At 38.4% G+C, this 20,280-nt stretch overlaps 1 protein-coding gene across 7 annotated transcripts in view; it reads left to right on the top strand.

Moving 5' to 3' along the window:
• The window catches only part of NEK11 (NIMA related kinase 11), an 86,604-nt gene that overhangs the window by 14,349 nt on the left and 51,975 nt on the right, over positions 1 to 20,280 (top strand). For 5 of the 7 annotated variants that reach the window (XM_033073998.1, XM_033074006.2, XM_033073989.2 and 2 more), the window contains exons 3-6: positions 4,054 to 4,219; positions 9,290 to 9,408; positions 15,372 to 15,436; positions 15,906 to 16,032. In XM_033073998.1, coding sequence (XP_032929889.1) covers positions 4,054 to 4,219; positions 9,290 to 9,408; positions 15,372 to 15,436; positions 15,906 to 16,032 — 477 coding nt within the window. Of the gene's footprint in view, positions 1 to 2,072; positions 2,184 to 4,053; positions 4,220 to 9,289; positions 9,409 to 15,371; positions 15,437 to 15,905; positions 16,033 to 20,280 lie in introns of all 7 variants that reach the window. The other 2 variants (XM_033074015.1, XM_033074022.1) reach the window with 2 other exon arrangements.

The raw sequence follows: 20,280 nt of genomic DNA on the forward strand, positions 1-20,280 counted from the left end.
CTCTTGCCCAAAGTCTTGCTCTCTTTAGCCCCACTTGCTCCCCATTATTGCGCTTTCAGACCCAGTGTGTGGCTGCTTTTAAAAGTGTGGCAACACAAACCAGCAAGGTTTTGCCAATGAGAATCAAAAGGCGTTCCCAGAGAAAGTGTTCCAGGAAAGGGATGTGGGCTTCTTGAGGCATGGGCACTGCAAAGGCTGGGACATTGCTTCCTGTATTTTGGGAAGTGGGAGTGGGCTCATCTCTCATGTTATTTTCCCACCCTGAAGGGATGGATGTAGTTACCTTTATCAGACCCAGCTTCCTCCAGGATGGATATACAGTAATTTCATGATTACAAGCCGCACCGATTATAAACCGCACTTCCGGGGTGTCAGCAACATTTCGTTTTTCCTCCATAAATAAGCCGCACAGGATTATAAGCCGCACTTTCGTTCGCAGCGAGGATCCGTGTGCAACTTTCACAGAGTTACCAATTAGTAACAGAATCGCGTGATCACAGGGTTTACTGGCTCAGCCCTGCTCGGGGTGGCCACCAGGGAGCAGGAGAGTGGTGTGCCTGGCCACCACTGCCGCCGCGCTTGCGGGGGGCGGGCAGTGCTGCTGCACTTGCTGGGGCTGGGCAGAGCCGCCGCTACCGCACTTGTTGGGGGCGGGCAGCGTCGCTGCTCTTGCAGGCTCTCACTTCCGGGTTTGGAAATTTCCTAAATTTGTTCATATATAAGCCGCTCCTGAGTGTACGCGGCACTTCCGGGTTGGGAGCTAAATTTTAGTCAAAATGGTGCGGCTTATAAGCGTGAAATTACTGTACATGGTGAGAGTTGTATTTTTTTACTCTTCAGATACAAATGCTTTCCCTACAAGACTCTTTCAGCTGTGGTCAGTTCAAGATAAAGTTTAAAGCGTGTTTCCATTATTAATTGAATTGTAAGGCTTTTTCCACACAGTTAAAATCCAGAGGCTGTTGCTCTGTATTTAGGGAATCTGCTAGCCCTTCTGTAGTAAAGTTTTCTGACTGTCATTGACATTTTATCTTATGTTTAGATACATGGTCTAGTGTTGGACTTGGCAGTGTGAGGTTTGTGGTTGGACTCGATGATCTTAAAGCTCGTTTCCAACCTAAACAAGTCTATTATCTGCTTATGAGTCCTATTCTACAGTAAGTCAAATTGATAATATTATTGAATTTTTAATTAGCATATCTCATTTAGCATTCCATCAGAAGGAGTAGTTAAGTATTGTATTTGGAGGATATCCATATTTTTGTGGCTTTACCTGATTTTCTGTCGATGCCACCTAGATCTCTGTTTTGTTCATGTGATAAATCTGAGATTTCTTTGTTCATGCAAACAGCTTTAGACCTTTTAAATCCTGCTTAATACTTGAACCTAAATGGAAGAAAATATAGGGGTAGATTTTTTGAAAAAGCTTGACTTTCAGATGGCTCTGTATACTCCAGATGGAGTCTTGATAAAATCTGAACAACAGAGTGTATTATTCCCAGACTCCAGAATAAATGTTCGTGTAACACTCTTTAAAAGGTTTGTTCAAAATACTTCAAATGGTTTACAAAAAATAGTTAAGTAACACAATGCAGGCAGATTTTCAACAGATGATCTACAACTACCATGTCTGAATTATGAGCTATGATTGCTTATTCTTTATTATTAGCCTGCCATAAAATGCAGGTTGGATCATAGAAACAGAAATGCTTTGTCTCCTTCAAAATGTAGGCCTGGATTTTATTGGTAGATGGGAGATACAATCAGGATGGTTTAGCTAAGAAAGGTTTGTTGTTTCCTTATGATTATTAAACTTTTATTTGTGGATCAATCTGTCAGCCTGTTTGACACCACCAGGGGTGCCAAATTTGAGTTATCTTAGGAACTGTATAAAGCACAGAATGTGCCCATTTTAGCTACCTGTTCAGGTTGAATTTACTTGTGTAAATACTGAAATGGGATAGAGTGAATTCAAGCACTCTTTAGGTGTTTTATGTATTAAAAAGTATAGTTAACTTATATAGATGAATTTCTGGCTGCAGACTTTTATTTTCCTTGTTTTTCTTTTAAAGTTAACAGCAAAGAACCACTTCAGATCTGGAGACTTTTCCGTTTTCTCTGTGAGGCTTCTGAGAGTCTGACTCAACTTCTTTGTCAATACTTAATTAACACAGAGTTTTTTAGTACGTATCTTAAATTTTTAAGTGTATTTACTGAAATATTATCAAAAGCTTTGCAGAAAGAAGTCTAGTTAGGTTCTTCATATTTAATGCAGTAAAATAAAACCTCATCTACATATAGACACAGTACACACATATACTAGAGACATGGAGATGTGCCTAATCTCAATTTCATCCAAAAGTTTTCTTTCTAGAAGCTAATGCCTTCCAGCTGTGGATATGAATTAGAATTGTGCTGCAGAAAACCAATACCTTATTTACAAGAAGTATATTTTCTTGATTTCTTCTTCTGGGAATTAATTGAAATAAGAAAAACACCTGTCATCTTGTCTGACAGCTGATGACAGCATAAAGATCACTGAGTGCCTAAGATGACAAGCTATCCGTACACATCAACACATCAGGCTTTTGTTGCTGTCTTGGGTATGCAAGAAACTTGTATTAAGTGGTCTTTAACAAGGACTCATCCTGTTTGTCAGGTTTGTGACATGATTTTTATGAAGAAAGGGGTAATGACCCACATCAGCTGAAGATGAGGAGATTGCAGTAGGTACTGCCTATCTGTATTCCACAAGCTTGTCTGCAGAGATAGAAACAGATCAAAGGGCATGTTTTAATCCATCACAATTCCTGATGGGGATTGGGAAAGTTTATATGAAAATTCAAACATCACTAGTCAGAAACTGTTTTTTCAGACATAGGAAAAAAATTTTCTCATGAAGAAACACAGCTTTTTTTAAATCTCCTTAGATAATGTGCATTATTGTAGTTTTATCACTGTCATGTTTAACAACTGTAACTTTACAACCATGCTCTATTGAATGGGGAAATTGCTAAAAGCACTGTGGGAGCTTCCCTTCAGTCTGAAACTTGCCTTTCATGTATTCAAAAGTTTCCGAAAATTCACCGCTTTGTTTCAGTAAAGAAACATTATATTCTCTAATAGTCTTCAGTATCTTTTTCAGAAATGACCTATGATCTATTCTTCATTAACTGGTAAGGTAAATGGAAATGGAATGTGTTCTATTGTCTTTTTTAAACATTTCATCAGGAAAATCTTGGCAAAATGTGCTTTCTTATAGTGCCCTGCACTATATTTTTCCAAGTTAACAAGTAAACTGCCCTATTCCAGCTTCTCTGTAGAGCTAATCCTGAACTACGAATTCTCTTGTGCACGTTCATGTGTCAAGGGTGGAGAATATTAAAAATCCCTACATTTTCCCAGCATTTTCCAGGGGATTTAGGGTCTTCCTAAACAAACATTAAATACAAAAATATTAGAATTCATTGAAACAGTATAATTAGATTCCAACCCCAATCTAGATTTGTACTTTTCACTTATGTGCTCAGGTGAAGGACAGGCTGATATTTAGAAAAAAAACGGACAGCCTGAGTTTATCACCAAAGAAACAGCCACAGAAATATTACTCTCAGTGATTTTTCTCATGCCTCCGTGGAGAGACTTGGGCAGAAGCTGCAAATGCAATTTCTTGCTATGCCTTGACCATATGCTCTGAGTGGGTTTAAAATCACTTAGAGTTAATTTTTTGTTTATGTTTGTTATTGTGCAGTAATCCATAGCACTGAAAACATGTTCTAAATAAAACAATGCAATAGGTAATTAGTGGGAGAAATATTTCAAAACAGTATTTTTAATATAATGTTGCTTAATCTATATGGTGACTAGCATATTTGTTTGACTTTTAATGCATTCTCATTGTTTACCCATATTTGCCTCATCAATTTCATGTTGCCAATAGTTGGGCAATGTTACTATTTTGCATTTAAGGAAATTTTGATGGGATTTTGAATGTTGCATATTTTTATATTTTTCTGATTTTATTAATATAAAGATTTCTTTTTTTTCCTCTAGAAAGGTCCTAAAGGAAATCTCTGTTGGAAACCTAAAGCCTAATGAAACAGTTGAAGCAAATCTGGAAGCACAACTACTCTCCAAATTAGACCATCCAGCCATTGTCAAATTTTATGCAAGCTTTGTGGAGCGAGATAGTTTCTGCATTATCACTGAGTATTGTGAGGTAAGACTGAAAAAAAATTGAAAAAATGTGTGTTTTAAAATAGAGTCTTCTAAGAAGCCATTTTAGAAAATGTTTTATTTTGAATTTTAGTTTTTATTTGTTGCTTGCAGCATCACCTGCTACTTGTTAGTTGTGTTCCTTTCAGATAAGGAATGTTACCTGTTCATGTGAGAATCATAGACAAATAAACCAAAGAAGAAGAAATATACAATTTTAAGTTCAAGTTCATTTGGTGTTGCAAGTGCTACAAGAAAGGCTTAAATGCAGACACACTGCCAGATCTGTGGGAGAACTCAGAAAGGTTGTGCCACTTGTGTGTGATGTGCTACCGATAGGTGAGAGAGGATGAGATTGTGGGCGTGGGGCACAATATAAAAGCTGATATAAATGAGGAAGGAAACCTATCTTGTGATTTGGAGGTGATTGCAAGAAGCTTACACCTGATCACATGGATGATGGGTTTGGCAGCAACATTGGCTTTATAAGATAAAAAACAGTGTGAATCAAAGACCAGAGTGTAGTGGATACCACAAATATTAAAGCAGGATGGTCTATAATATATTTACCATTGGTTTTTTTTGACTCCAGCATTTGGTTTAAGAACATATTTCTGGAATCTGTCTTAAAGATTTCAAATAAGAATTTATGCATATTTAAGCCAGTTTTTTAGTAGTTTATATAAAACAAGCGCCTACTTTGTATTAAATATAGTTGTGCTTTTTAAAAAAAAAAATCTGTCATTACATAAAGTGATCTTTTTATGAAATTGTGAAGCAAACTCTTCAGCTGTGCTCTGCTAGACATGCTGAAATGCTTTGGTAGATTATGAACTTAGATTACTGGGCTACCTGTACACAAATCAGATTTGACTTAACTAAGCAGACTTCTTCAAGAATTTACCTTTCATGGGAATAATTCAACAAGTACCATTCCTGTATTTTATTTCTTCCTTGGAAACTTTCTTTGATGACAGTTAAATGCATATTTATTGATGGGATATTTAAAAATTAAATCTGAAATGTTTAGTTCTGTGATACAATCTGAGTATTTTTCACGTACTATTTTAGCACGCATGCAGAAGCTTTTTGTGCCATTCCTTGAGTGTCTGACAGCTGGGGTTTGAGAATACTGTCAACTCTTTGAGGAAATCAGGAGCTCAGGACTGAAGGATTATTGTAACTGTCCAGCTATTCCCATGCACTCATAATTTTCTCGCTACTAGCAGTACAAAGCAGCCCAATACCAGATTAGCTAAACGTGTAGGAATAAGGGAGCCTATTTCAGCACTATAGTGTCTTTTAGCTATCCACTGCTTTTTACTCTGTTTTGTTTTGGGTTTTTTTGGTGGGTTTTTGTGGGTTTTTTGTTTGTTTTTTGTTTTGTTCATTTGGCATAAAGTTATAGGTGAATAAGAAAGAGCATAATAGCAAAGTAATCACAAGCATCACTCCATGGAGCTTTGAGGGTTTTTAATGCAGGCAATATAAACTACCCTGCATGAAAATGTTTTGGTACAGAGTTACCTTAGGATCTGGGAGTCATATCCCCAGTTAGGTGAGAATGTATTACAGCAAGGCAGGTGAAGGAAGAGGAGATGTGTTCATTGGCTATGCACTGAATCTTTTCAGTTTTGAGTCTGCTAGGTGAGGTCAGGATGATACCTGACCCAATGGGATGTGTTTCTGACTTTTCCCAAAGGACATATTCTGTGATATCATTGCATCTACACCATTACGATATATTTCATCAGATGTTCAGACAAGGAAAAGTACAAATTAAAGTTGCACACTATTTTAGTGGGAATATTTCCCAAATGTATGCTTTTGTATTTATTTATCTATAACCTGTCTTTGTATGTGGTAGGATTTGGGTGTTTTGATTAAAAGATGCCTGTTTACACCATGCATAAATTGAGAATAAGGAAAATGTAGTGCTATCTGGTCCTTCCTTGGAAGTCTAGTATGTTCAGTTTCTCATGCATAGAATAATTACCAGATTGGCAGTAATTGCTACTCTTGGGCAGACGCAAAACAAAGGGCACACATTAAGTTGGCATGGAAACAGAACTACCCCCCTGAGCACTATTCTGTTTTCTCCAAAGTACTGTGACTTATTCATTAGCCACGGTGCTCTGTTCATTCTGGCTGAGTAGCATAGAGCGAGCCTCCAGTGCAGCTGCCCAATGCTATACCTTGTCCTGTGAAAGAAAAACAGAGAACATTGGTCTCCATTGCTCAGCTTGACATCTTTTATTACAACTGAATTCAATCAAAATTATAGAAAAGTATATTTGTTCTGTTTGGATCTTACTTGTTGAGCTTCTTAGATGCTTTTCCCAAATCAAAATCTTATGGGTAGTATAAACATTATCAGCTAAGATAGATTTCAAACAAAAATGCCTTAATGAACCTTGGATTTCATTTTGTAGTACAAGTTTGACTTCAACAATAAGCAGTTTTTACAAAGCAGTTACTTCAAAGATTGCATAATTTTAATGTATTATAAGGCAGAACTCCTTGTACTTTTCCCCCAGACAATTATTTATGTCTCTTGACTGTGGTCTCAGCTGTGATGTGAGTACACATATGCTAAGGAAATCTGAGCAAAAGGAATAACTAAAACAGTCAATGCCTGTTCACGCTATCAGCTCTAGATGCTAAGCTGTTTTAAATAATGTACTGCTGTATTTCATACTCTGATATTTAAATAGAAACTGCATCTTGGAAACCCCATATTTAAATTGTTGAATTCCTTATGAACTTCATTAGACTGACCTTCCAAAAAGTGAAATTGGGTTAACAAATTTTTTCAGAGTTTCACAGCAGCAGTATTTCAGCAAATTGTTTATGATGTATTTTTGTTTTCCTTTTTTTAGACACAAAATCAAGGGTAAATTAATTGTAGGACATTGAGACCACTCTTCCCTGCTTGAAGGTAAAAACCTATGCAGTTATGTGAGGGCACATGTAGTGCATTATCCAACTGCTTTTGTTCTTATTAGACCTTTTGCAGGAATTGTCCCTCAGCTTCAGCGTATTCACTGCCATAACTCTGTAGGTGCTGCACTTATTTTTCTTTGAGTTTTTCATGGCAATGTGTTATTGTCAGAGGGGACACACTGGGACAGGGAGGAATGGTGAATGGAGTATGCTGCACTTCATCTGTCCTCACCTGGATAGTACACAGTCCCCTGAGGCCAGCAGCCAGCTGACACATGTTTGAGCACCCCCTCAGTCCTGGGCTCGGGTGGTCTGGGGCATCTGTCTGGAACAGTTTATTTTATAATAATGACTCATTGTTTTTGAGGTGCGTGAGTAGACTCAGTCACAGCCCATCTGGCTGCCATGCACTGGAGTACCCAGCAACAATTTTTCTTTCTTTTCTCTTCTCTGCTGCGAGAAACCGAGGGGAAGCTGCTGAACATTTGGAGCTGCGAAGGGGAAGCAGCTGCTGAGAGTTCCAAGTTCCCAGAAGAGCTTCTCTCTGGGCTGCAGTAGGGCAGCAGATGGAGAGCTGAACCCATATCTCTTCCCTAGTGTATGAGATGATTCAGAAATTTAAATTTAAAAATTGCAGGACATTGTCAGGGAACACATTTTTTATAGATGGCAAAACAGATTTGCTTTAACACACTCACTTTTGAATGTTGTAACTTAGAACTAGAAAGGCCATAGAAATTACTGTAAACTCATGTTAGAAGCACATGAATATATAGATCTGCAAGGACAGAATCTGCTTATTTTGTAGCAGGACTATGAAGCACTGTGGTGTTGGGAACAGAAAAACAAGAAATGCTGGACATCATAAAATGGACAACAGTACAGAGGAATAAAGGGATGATGATGGGAAATGATGGTACTGGTACAACTGTACAGGCAAAATAGTTTCTTTTATATAGAACATAAAACTGATTTTATGTAGAATGTATAATGTAAAAGTAATGATTAATGGCTAATAAGCTGTCCTGATGTAAGGTAATTAGTCACTAGAATGTAATCAGACTCACACTCCCTTTGCTCTGGGTTAGCTACCTCAATACATTGCTTGCCATTAATGTGTGTGCATTCTTGTACACAAAATTAATTTATTTTATAAACTGGATAAATAATCAGCTGACAACCATCTGTATATTTTTGAGCAAAAAAAATTAGTTTCCTGGAAGTCTCAAAATCCTCTTTCATTGTGTTGTACAGCTAGTATTTTCAAATATCTGGGTTGCAGTTTTCAAGTAGTCTTTTTCTGGATATATTTTCTGGTTTATTGGCACTCCCTGCTGTGTGTCCTATTGTTTCATTCCTAGTGCTACTTCAAGATCAATTGTTGTTTTAATGAAGTATCACAATAACACGTTACATATTCTTGAGGCTTTAAATCTGCTGTGTTTCTGGCAAAAGTTTGAAAGAGAGCAAAGTATAATAAAAGAGACTGTATTTTAATTCTTAAGAGAAGAACATAGTTTCTTTGATGCTGACATGGTTATTATAACTTAATAAATGAGTGTGCAATGTGCTGCTTGAGTGTGCAATATTTGACTGGAGTGGAAATGCTTTTTTCAAATTTATTAACTTATTCAGACCTATGGGAGTAGAATAATTTTACTTACCTAAGTGTCTATATATTGGCCAGTCAATGTGGGCCCTCATCATAAATCTTTGCAGAGAAACAGTGTTCCTACGACATGATCCATCCCTTCCAAAGGTAGGCAATTGGATGACAGAGATAATCGCACTAAACAGGTGTGTGTTCCTTTGTGTTGACTATAAAGATCTGGGGTGACCCGCTCAGATGCTGACGTTGGGTGACATGAAGGATGAACAGTTGGAAACTCTGATAATCTTGTGTAACACTAAGAGAAAACTGCAAAGCCAGACTGGTTGATACCATTTTGATCCTCACTTGTATATGCTTTTGATGCTGGTAGAGTTCAGAATTCATGTGCACATGTTGATTTTACAGACCTACATGATAGGATGCCTGAAGGCCTAAGGAAGTGGGGTCCTGTACTATGATGAGGGAGATAGCTTTTGAAAACTTACTTTAAATGTACAAATATGTTGTGATATTTTTCAGGGTGGAGATCTAGACTTTAAAATTCAAGAGTACAAAGATTCTGGGAAGATGTTCACTCAGAGTCAAGTAATAGACTGGTTTATACAGTTATTACTCGGAGTCAACTACATGCATGACAGGTACAGTCATACGATATGAGAGCATTGAGCTTGGGAGGGGAGTGAATGGACTTACTGACTCATTTGAGGTATTCAAACTGAAATGAAAGTTCTGTCCACCAAACTATTGTAGTTAGTTTATGTCAGATACCTCAAGTGTAATTAATTATCTACCCTGCAGGAACATTGTGCATTACATGTTTTAGCAGGACAATGGTAAATGTCTTCCAACATTAGACACACTTTTTATCAGACTCAAATGGGAAATGGAGCACCATTTGAAATAGTTCAATATTGATAGAAGAAAATGGATTAAAAGGTTAAAAAAAGTCATCATTTTAAAGGGGAAGCAAGAAGCATGTCCTGTACCTATTTAATGTGAAACATCCAATATATATGCTTGATGGACTCCCAATAAAATCAGTGGAGTTACATACATGCATTCTTTTAAAAGAGATGTCACTTTCAACAGCACATCAAAGATTAACTTTAAAAATTACTGCAGGTCATCCAGATATGAGGGGATCATGCATGGTTGGAGCAGGGGTAGATGAATACCTACCTTGTCATCTCCATGAGTGTATCTCTTGCCTGCAGTGTGATTTAGGCAGGCTGACTGCAATGATGGAAAGATTTCCCATATTGCCAGTGTGCTGAACATGTACAATGCCTGTCTGGTCCCTTTCTGTGTCATCTTTTGCAGGGTTTGGGTAAAATTAGCTTGCCTGAATTTTAGGTGCAACCAAGCAGTAGGTAGTGAGGTCACCTGTCAGGAACAACTGCTCCTGAGTTCCTGTGTGTTGACCTAAGTTGATGGATGCCTAATGAGTTTTTGCCAGTGTCAGACTGTAGAGGAAAAAGGGCAGAGTGAATTGCTGCCCAAGATGCGAGAGGATTTTTGTTCCTAAATGCTAGTTTATCTAGGGCTTGTAAATGAAATGCTGCTCTGCCAGTGATGGGAGGACACAAAAGAGAACTCTTTTGGGATTCTGTGCTCTTCAGCAGTCATCTCAGGCCAAAAGGACAGAGGGAAATGGAAATAAAAATCCTGACACTTTAGCTAAACTATCGGTTGATTTGGGCTTTTTTCCCTCTCTTGAACTTCAATTTATCAATTTAACATTAAAAGTTTTGGTGCCCTGGAAAGTCCCCTTTTGGCAAAATCCTTTCTTTAACATATATGTTTAGAAGATGCATTGTGCAGAATGATGCAGCATAATAATGTAAAGATTACATTTGGCCTGATGGTCATTACAGGTCCCTTCCAATTGAACTACTTTATTTTATTTTGGGAGTTATTCTTTTTGTCTTTAATTTTCTGTATTTTCTTATGCCTCTTCTATCGCTTCTCTCTATTTTAATTATCTTCTACTTGTTCTCAAACAAATGTTTAAAATCAAATAAGATCCTAAAAATAAACTTTGTTTGGTATATATGTATATAAAATTTGGTTTCTTGAGAAGTCAGTTCTCCAATTAAAACAATTTGATTTTCCAAGCAGGATTTTATTTTCTCCTTTTCAATCACAGCCAATATTACCTCTCCAGGTGCTTATAAATAACTTGAAAATTTTCATTTATATATATTTATTTGTATTTTGTGTTATTTGGTTGTATGTATATTACGAACTATATATTTTTTCTTATTAGTATATAGTGAAACAGTAGCTTAAATGGAAAAGGTTAGGCTTAAAAGAATTTAAAACTATCTACAGAAATTTGAAATACTAAAACATAATAGCAGCCCTCTGTTTCTCTATAGAGGAGTCATGCATGATTTCTTCTCCACTGGCATGGAAAAATGCTTGATATATGTCTGAATTATGTTCTAATTCTGGGAAAACTTTTCCCTAGAATTAGGAGCTTGAAGAGTCTACAGCCTGTGGGCTGATCCTTCCCCATGCCATTCCTAAGAAAATTCAGCTTCTGTGGATGTGAGTTGTCTTTTTTCAGAGCAGCAAAAATTATTATTTATGTTTTCAAACATAGACTATTCACTTGTCCTCCTTACACAACTTTAGTTGAACTTCCACACTTCTTGAAAACTCTTATCCTGGAAACTTAATGTAATTTTTTCTTAAATTTTAAACTTGAAAACAAACTTGTCTAGAAATAAACATCTGTCTTTGATATAAAGAAAGGGAGAAGTAAAAGAGAGATAACACAGTTCAGTGGTCTTATCTCGATGGAGACCTTTAGCATGAAATCAGCAGTCTCTTGTAGTACACATAGCCTATTGCATGTCAGTGCACAAAATAATCCCACAGCAATCAGACAATGAGGCCATTGATTAATTTGACCTCAATTTGAATAAGGCTGACCATTGTGTTACCCATAATTTTGCTAATCCATATGAAGAATTTATGAACACAGATTTTTATAAGGTTATTCTTCATACAAACAGCAGATAATACAGGATTCAGACTTATATAGAACCTCTTACTCTTCTGCAGAATTCTTCAGATAGAGGAAAGAGAAATTAATTGCACATGATTTCACAGCAGTAATATACTTCAACCTCCCTCAGCTTCACTTGCAGCTTATTCTGTTGCAGGCAAAGCTTCATTTTAGGAGGCTGCACACTGCTCAGGTCTTGTCCTGTTATTTTTGTGACTATGACCCAGCAAGCAGGTACTCTACAGAACATAGATATGCATATATTTACAGCCCAGATTTGAAACTGTCCTCAAGTGTTAATTTCTACCCCAAATAACCACTCAATAATCACTTCACTCTCCAACAAGTAGAGTTTTGCTGGAGCCCAGTTAATTCATATTGCCTTTATAGGTCTGTCTTTTCCTACAAATAAAAAAAGTTACTCTCTTTCTAAACTGTGCAGTGCAGGTTTGATATTAATTTCTTACTAGTATTAAAAATTTCTTTTCAGGTAAGATTTCAGCTGGTACCTTGTTTATCATCAGATATATGATAGCAGAATAAGTTGCATTGCAGTGAGCGATATAATTATGGAAAGCTGAAAAAAATCACCCCAAATCACCCCAAACATTTCTTTGTCATATTAATATATGAAGGCATCTTATAATTACTGGTAATTCAAATAAAATACATAACATTTTCATCATGTTGCAAGATTACAGTAGCATTACATTATAATTCAAACTAATGTCACCCAAATATCTTTTTTCCATCTCCTTTTCAAATAATATGCTACTGAAAACTTTCTGGATCATTCTTTTACTTCAATATACGTGTTATTAATTAATAGGTAGGAAAGTTTCAGGTTCAAAAATTCTGTGGTTATATTTCTACAAAGGAGTACTATTAAAAGAAGGTTGAAATCCACCAAGTCTCAGCAACAATATGCAGGAATAATTTAACTCAGTGAAAGCAAGTTCTTTCAAAGGATCTGTGTGATGAATGGTAAGAAAGTCCTTATGAATCTCAATTAACACAGTAAGACTTCTGTAAAAAGTCTGTGTGTGTGTATATATAACAACATATATATACAGTAATTTCACGAATACGAGCCGCAGCAATTTGACAAAAATTTTGGTGGAAACCCGGAAGTGCGGCTAATAGTCGGGGGCGGCTAATATGTGAATAATTTTCTGACATTTACAACCCCAGACGTGCCGACCAGGGCACCGAGCCAAGCACCTGCCAGTAAAAGCCGGCATTCGGTGATTGTTACAGTGTTACGGTGTTGCCCTGGCTCCCTGCAGGCAGCACAGGGGGCAGGGAGAGAGGCAGGAGAGCTCTCTTTCCTCCTCTGCCGCGGCCCGGGGAGGACGGGGTGGGGGGGGGGCACGCCGCCATTGCTGCGGCCCGGGGAGGACGGGGGGGGGGGGGCGCCGCCATTGCTGCGGCTCTGGGAGCCGACGGGAGCCCCGCGCAGCCATTGCTGCGGCCCGGGGAGGGGGGGGAAGTGCGTGCCGCCATTGCCGTGGCTCAGAGAGGAGGTGGGGTGCTTTGTCCGTGCCCACCGCCGGCGCCACGGGCGCGGGAAAGCTCCGTCCCCGCCCGCCGCTGCTGCCGTAGGAGCGGGGGAAGCTCCGTCCCTGCCTGCCACCGCGGGGCAGCGCCGACCCGGGGTGACCGAGCCCAGTGGCAGTGGTGGCCGGCCCCGAGCGGCAGCACCAGGCTGGGCCACCTGGCCCCGTCAGCAGCCCCTAGCGGGCCGAGCCTGCACAGCCTTAGCTCAGCCAGTAAACCCCGCCCTCCTGCGGTTCTGTTACTAATTGCACGTGGGTCCTCGCTGCGAACGACAGAGCGGCTTATATTCGGGTGTGGCTTATTTATGGACAAAAACCGAAATATTTGCCAACACCCAGAGATGCGGCTTATACTCAGTGCGGCTAGTATTCGTGAATTTACTGTACTTATGAAAAAATAACAAATAGCACCTTAATTTAATTTCTTTACTAATGTATTGTATGAGTGTACATGTATTGCTCACAGAAACTGTCAAATAGAGAACAAATTATTTATAAACAATATTTTATAAACATGAGTGGAGGCATATTGAATAAAACTTTCATTTTTTCCAATATGCAAACCTTTTTCTAATGAAAGTAAAGGCATCACTTTCAGGACAGAAAGAAAAGGAAGAAAAATATGTGAAAAAAGATTGCTGTAAGAAATATGAAGAGCTCTTTTCCTTGACCCATAAAAATATAAATGTTTCTTTTTCATGCCTTGTCTATGTACGTACTGCAATGAATTCTAGTATTATTTTTCATGGTTTTTTTTTTTCCATTTGGGAACTGAGTATATTGAATTACATATTTTTTTGTTTTCTTACTAAAAAAAAAAAATCAAATGTGTTGTCTTGATGTTGTTTGTTGTGGACAAAATTGAGTATTTAAATTGTGCTGTAGAATGCATATTTCCTAATGTTAATATAAAAACTATTTTGGAAATAATTTCATTGTGTTGATGCTTAAGACTTTAGTAATTCAAATTTGAGATATTGAGTATTGCTCAAAAAAGAATTAAAATTGAGTATTATATTTGGTTTTTAATGCCCTCAAAAATCTTAGAGCATCAATTTCTTTCTTTACATGATCTAAATGACTGAATGATTACTGTATTCACATTAGCAAATGCAATTTCTGTAACCAGTATGTACTAAATGCTATTCTGACTTCCTCCTGAATAGTGCTGTGTACTGACTAATCCTGTGTGTTAGTAATCATTTCAAAAGTGGATGAATTCTAGTTTAGGTGAGGTTATAGGCAACAGTGCTTTTGGAAGTGTTATTAGAATTGATTTAGAAGATGTTTTGTATACACAGAGATACTTTGTTTTCCTAAGGGGCTGCAGAATTACTGTCACACATGTAAGACTTAGAGAAATTAGGAAGATTCTGTATATCCTTACATGGTGTGTAGCTTATAATGGGGTTTTTTCAAACTCTGCTGGAAAAATAAGTCTGTAAAAGCTAATAGTTTTGTTCCTTTTCCTTTTCATCTTTGTCTTCATAAAGTTCTTTCATCTTCCACACTGTTACTGTAAGAAATTGAACTACTAGCTTAGGCTATATACATATTTGTCTTTGAAGTAATACTTTTACTCTGTAGGAGTTTTCCCTTAGCTCTGAGAAGCTCTTACTGCTATTTCTCTCATCTGTATTTCTCTTGTGAGGCATTTATTCTCTTGTGAGGCATCTCATTCTCCTGGCAGAAAATAAGATGTAATGCTTTTAAGACAAGTCAGATAGGAAGACTTGCCTTTCTTCCTTTATCTGCAGCTCATGCTATGTCTGTATCTGTATTCTTAAGCTGGGATCCCCAGGTATGTTTTTATCATCCTGCTTAGGTTCTCACCCTGCATGTGGGTGCCTGTGAATGCACCTCTGTGAACTTCCTTAATGCCATTGTCCATGGATTGTAACTGGCAGAGTTAGACTATAGCCGTGATGGGCTGGACTTTCTGAAAAGGGCAGAAGTTAAATACTTGAAAAACTTAATACATGACTCTGAATGCTTCCAGTTGGATGAGGCTGAATTTCCTTTTCTCTTCCAGACGGATACTTCACAGAGATTTGAAAGCCAAGAATATATTTTTGAAAGATAATCTTCTTAAAATTGGTGAGATTTTCATACTTTTTAAAGGTCTATTTTCCTGTGATAGAACAGCCCAGCAGACATTTTGTCAATAAGGAGATTTAAAGAAAGTCATGTCTGAAAAAGCATTTTGATTTGTAGTCAAACATTTATTAGACGGTCAGACACAGGAGAGGCAGTGAAATCTTTAGCTTTGAGGATGCTTCAAGCTTGGCTGGACCTGGACCTGGGCAGCCCCATGTAACTTTGAGCCAGGAGTTTGAATCAGATGACCTTGTGAAGCTTCTTCAAACCCACGTTGTTCTGGGATATTATGCTTTTGTGTTGTTATTTTGAAGAATTACTGAAGATAGATTTTGCAATTTTTATAGATACTAACAGAATTTTCTGGATGTACAGTCACTTTATCATGTCTGACAATAAACAAAAGAAAGTTTGTATGAATAGATATATGTTTATATTAATAGATTATTGTTTCTACTGATATTTTTAGGAGACTTTGGAGTTTCTTGTCTTTTGATGGGTTCATGTGATCTTGCAACTACTTTTACTGGGACACCATACTACATGAGTCCAGAAGTACTGAAGCACCAGGGATATAATACAAAATCTGACATTTGGTGAGTAGTCATAGTGCTATTTTGGTTGGATTAGGCATTTATCTCCACTAAAACTATTTCAGGACATTAGAATCAAATGTTGCAATTTGAAGCCTTTCCCTTTGTGTTAAGAAGCATGTAGTTGGCTTTTATTCTGGGTTATCTGAGACTTTAAAGGAGAATAAGATTCAGGTCCAGTCTCTGATGTGATACAGGATGATTGTAGACAAAGTTCAGGTTTTTCTAGGAAGGGGGAAATCTCTTTTTTACTTGTATTGAGATAGATGAATTGAAAGAAGCAACTTTCTGTGAAACTTCAGGTGGATGAGCAGAGTGATTCTGGCTGAGAGGATAGAAGATGGACCTTCTTAGGAACTAAATTTAAAAAACATTGGCAAATTTTAAAAGCAAGGAAGTGTTTGGAAGTGGAACTGAAAATGAGAATAACTGTGATGTTAAAACAGAAAAAAAGGCACTCTGTTTTAGAAGAGGCTCAAAGGTAGAAAGAAAAGTTTCAGTTCTGCATTTACATGGCCCGACTTCTTGAGATCAGGATTTCTGAGGTGCTGATTAAAGGATCAAGTTTAGGACCTGAGATCTGTTGAAAGACTTTGGGAAACTTTTAGGTGTGCAGGTACTCTTCCAAACTAAGATGAAAAATGATTTTTTTGGAATGGCAGAAATATCTGACTTGTTTATAAATGTGTCCTAAAGCATCTCATGTCTTAAGATTATAGTTAAAAGTGTTGAGTTTTTAAATTTTGTCATAGTATTTTATTCAAGGGGCTTTGTTGCTTTTACAAGGTATTTCATTGTTTACTTTTTTTTTCTATAGGTATGTATATCTATCTATATCAGAAGATTAGTTTTTTTATAAATATTTCAAACCAGGAAAACATTGCTTGATAATTTACTCTAGCTTTGTCTTAGTTCTGCCTTTTCAAAATATCTTTGTGGCTGTAGGATATAATTCTAAAAGTGGAGGACAGCCATCTATATTTTCAAATGGTAGCAACCATTTTTCACAGTTGACATATTCAGTCCAGTCAATGGATATGTCAGGAATTTCATCTCATGGCCTGTGTAGCTGACTGCTATGGATTTGATGTCAGTTTCTCTCTTGTTCTTCTGTAGCAAATATCAGTCAATAAAAATATATTGGGAGAATATTTCAAAAGATGTCAAAACAAATGAATAGACAGGGAAGCCTGCCTTTTGTGCTCTTCTAGTGTAAGGAATAATTCCTTTTAGTGCAGTGCAAATAAAAAGTAAAATACATGTTTAAGTTCTATTTGTGGTTACTAGTGTCAATCCATATAGATCATTGAATCTGTATAGAGTAAGCATAATCAGAGTTTGGTCCAATAGTTCTATAAATCATGTGCTGATCACCCTTTCAAAATTTTCAAAAACACAGAAAAAACGCCCTCTATCCCAAACTCAGTAGCTACCAGCTTTCTGCTACACTTTCTGCCTTTTGTCATTTTTCCAAAGCATTACTAAGAGCACTCACGTGAGGGTGAAACTGCCTTCAGTAGGAGCTTCTTGGCCCTCACTGTAGCAGCACTAAGGAGGAGATGTGCCCTGACTCAGTACTTCCCCAGCCCACAAGCCTTTTATGAGCCAGGAAACTCTTCTGATCGGGATTCATGCGTTTGATTGATACTTTTGTCTTTTAATCTTTTAATACTAATTCTATTTGATTTTTTTTCCCACTGTCCCCATTTAAAAGAGGAGGACACTGAGCATACGGGGGAGCCCTGGAAGCTCCAGGTGAGATTAAGTCCTTGGGCCCCTGTGCAGAATTTCAGTTGCTCTTGAAAAATCAAAGACTCATAGAAGGTTTTGGGTTGGAAGGGCCCTTCGTTCCAACTCCCCTGCTGTGGGCAGGGACACCTGCGACTAGATGGGGTCGTTCAAAGCCCCATTCAGCCTGGCCTTGAACTCTCTCTCAGTCTGAAGTTGTTACCCCTTGTCCTATCATTACATGCCTTTGTAAAAAGTCTCTCTCTGGCTCTGTCTGATTTTATGTACTGGAAGGTGCTCAAAGGTCTCCCTGGAGCCTTCTCTTCCCTAAGCTGAAGAACTCCAACTCTCTCAGCCTGTCTCCATGGAAGGGGTATTCCAGCCCTCAGATCATCTTTGTGTACCTTCTCTGGTCTTGCCTCAACAGGTCTGCATCTGTCTCATCATGAGGGCCCAGAGCTGGATGCAGCACTCCATGTGAGGTCTCAGAGTAGTGGAGTAGAGGGAAGAATCTCCTTCCTCAGTCTACTGGTCACACTGCTTCTGATGCAGCCCAGGATGTGGTTGGCTTTCTTGGCTGTCAGCACATGTTGCCAAGTCATGTTTTCATCAAGCAACATCCCCTAAGTCCTTCTCCTCAGCCCTGCTTTCAATCCATTCTCTGCCCAGTCTCTATTTGTGGCCTAGGTGCAGGACCTTGCAATTTGCCTTGTACTCCATAAGGTTGGCACAAGCCCACCTCCCAAGTCTACCAAGGTCCCTCTGGATGACAGCCCTTCCTCCCAGCATGTTGACCATACCACACAGCTTGTCAGTAAACTTGCTGAGGATATGCTCACTCCCTCTGTCCATGTTGCTGACAGAGATGTTGAAAAGCACTGTTTGTTGATACCTGAGGAATTTCAAGGAGTTACCCAAGTCTTTTATATGTAGCTGAAGTAACATTCTTTCTTCAGACTTGTTGTTCTGATCTCTAGCAGGACTCAAAAATTCACACAAAAAAATTCAGACTTACAAGTGTTCCCATGTTAAACATAAGATGATGTAAAATATCTTCTGGAAAAGACAATTAGTGCTACCTCACCTTGTTATATTATGATCCTCTCAGTGTTCAGTTCAGTTCATTGAAAAGACCTTAATTTATGCTGCATTACTGATGTGCTCTAAAGAGACACTGTGCTTTTCAGGTTCACTGAAACATTCTGCAACTGGCTTTTCAAAATTGGCTGGAATATTCACAGTGCAGCAGCTGGTGCAAGAAGTATTGTTCTTTATAGCCCAAGGTTGATAGATGATGAAAAAGCTTCATGTTTTACTTTTTTTCACTATGGAAGTTCTGCAGTTGGGCTCAGAGAAGTGGCAGCATTTATGCTTTTCTTCAGTTGAAATGTCAGGGCTGGAGCTCTTTGTTATTCCGTGCTTTATGTCAAATCTAAATTCACAGAAGGCAAATTAAAGTTGGCTCACATGTTTTACTCAGCATCCTTGAGCCTGGACTGGCCAGGCCATGAGAGAAAACCTTTGCAGATGACACAGTCTGGGGTTTCCTGCTGTCCAGACAAGAAGCTTCTTCAGGGAGCTGATCTCAGTTCAGCAGTTCACCACCCCTTCTCCCCATCGGTGCTTCCTCCTGTAGATCCAGCAGACGGAGAGGAGTCCGAGCAGTGCCAGCAGCTGAGCTGAGACAGAGAGAGCCCAAGAGGCCAGGCTGGGTCAGGGGTCAGTCAGTGATGTGTGTGTGTGCAGTCGGGGCTCACTGGTAGCCCAGCACAGCGTGACTTCGAGGCGCTGCTGTGCCCCTGTCCTGATGTCCCTTCCTGCCCTCACATGCCCTGTGGTGACACTGATGTTGTTGGGGCTTGTCTGACATTCCCATGCCTCCAGTGCTATTGGCAGAGACAAAGCAATGTCACAATCATGTCTGTCTTCCATCAAGTACAGTCAGATTTTGACTGATGGTTTGTCTGTTGTGTTTGGGTAAATTGGGCTACCCACACCACAGATCTTGAGACTTTCATTTTATTGTGCTTGCTTGTCAGTGCTTTTCCCCCATTTTGTCTTTTTCTTTAATATTAACAGAAAATGAAGCAGTGAAGGCTGAGGGAATGGGACTTGGGAAGACAGCAGCAGGGAGTTCTCATTTAAGGGCTGATGAGTGAGTATTGAGGAAATTAAATTCAGAGACATATTCCTCACAGACTCTCTTAAGACCTTCTGATATGATCAGGCCAAGAGATATAATCCATAAAAGTATATGCTTTTACATTATCTGACTTTTGAAGTTGAATTTAAAGCTAACTTGGATCTTATAACCTTTGAAGAACTGTAACATTTTTTACAAAAGATCGGAAGATGTTAAAAGGATGATGATATTTATGTAAGCAATACCAAAAACCTCTGGGTGGTTTTTCCTAAGAGGGAGAAGTTAGAGGTCTGTCAGTTGAGACTGGGGAGGACATACTGAAGCCTGTCCAGATGCTCCATTTTATAATGTAATTGAGCATAAGTAGCTTCAACATGAAT

This window comes from Catharus ustulatus, chromosome 1, assembly GCF_009819885.2.
Source record: "Catharus ustulatus isolate bCatUst1 chromosome 1, bCatUst1.pri.v2, whole genome shotgun sequence".
NCBI lineage: Eukaryota > Metazoa > Chordata > Aves > Passeriformes > Turdidae > Catharus > Catharus ustulatus.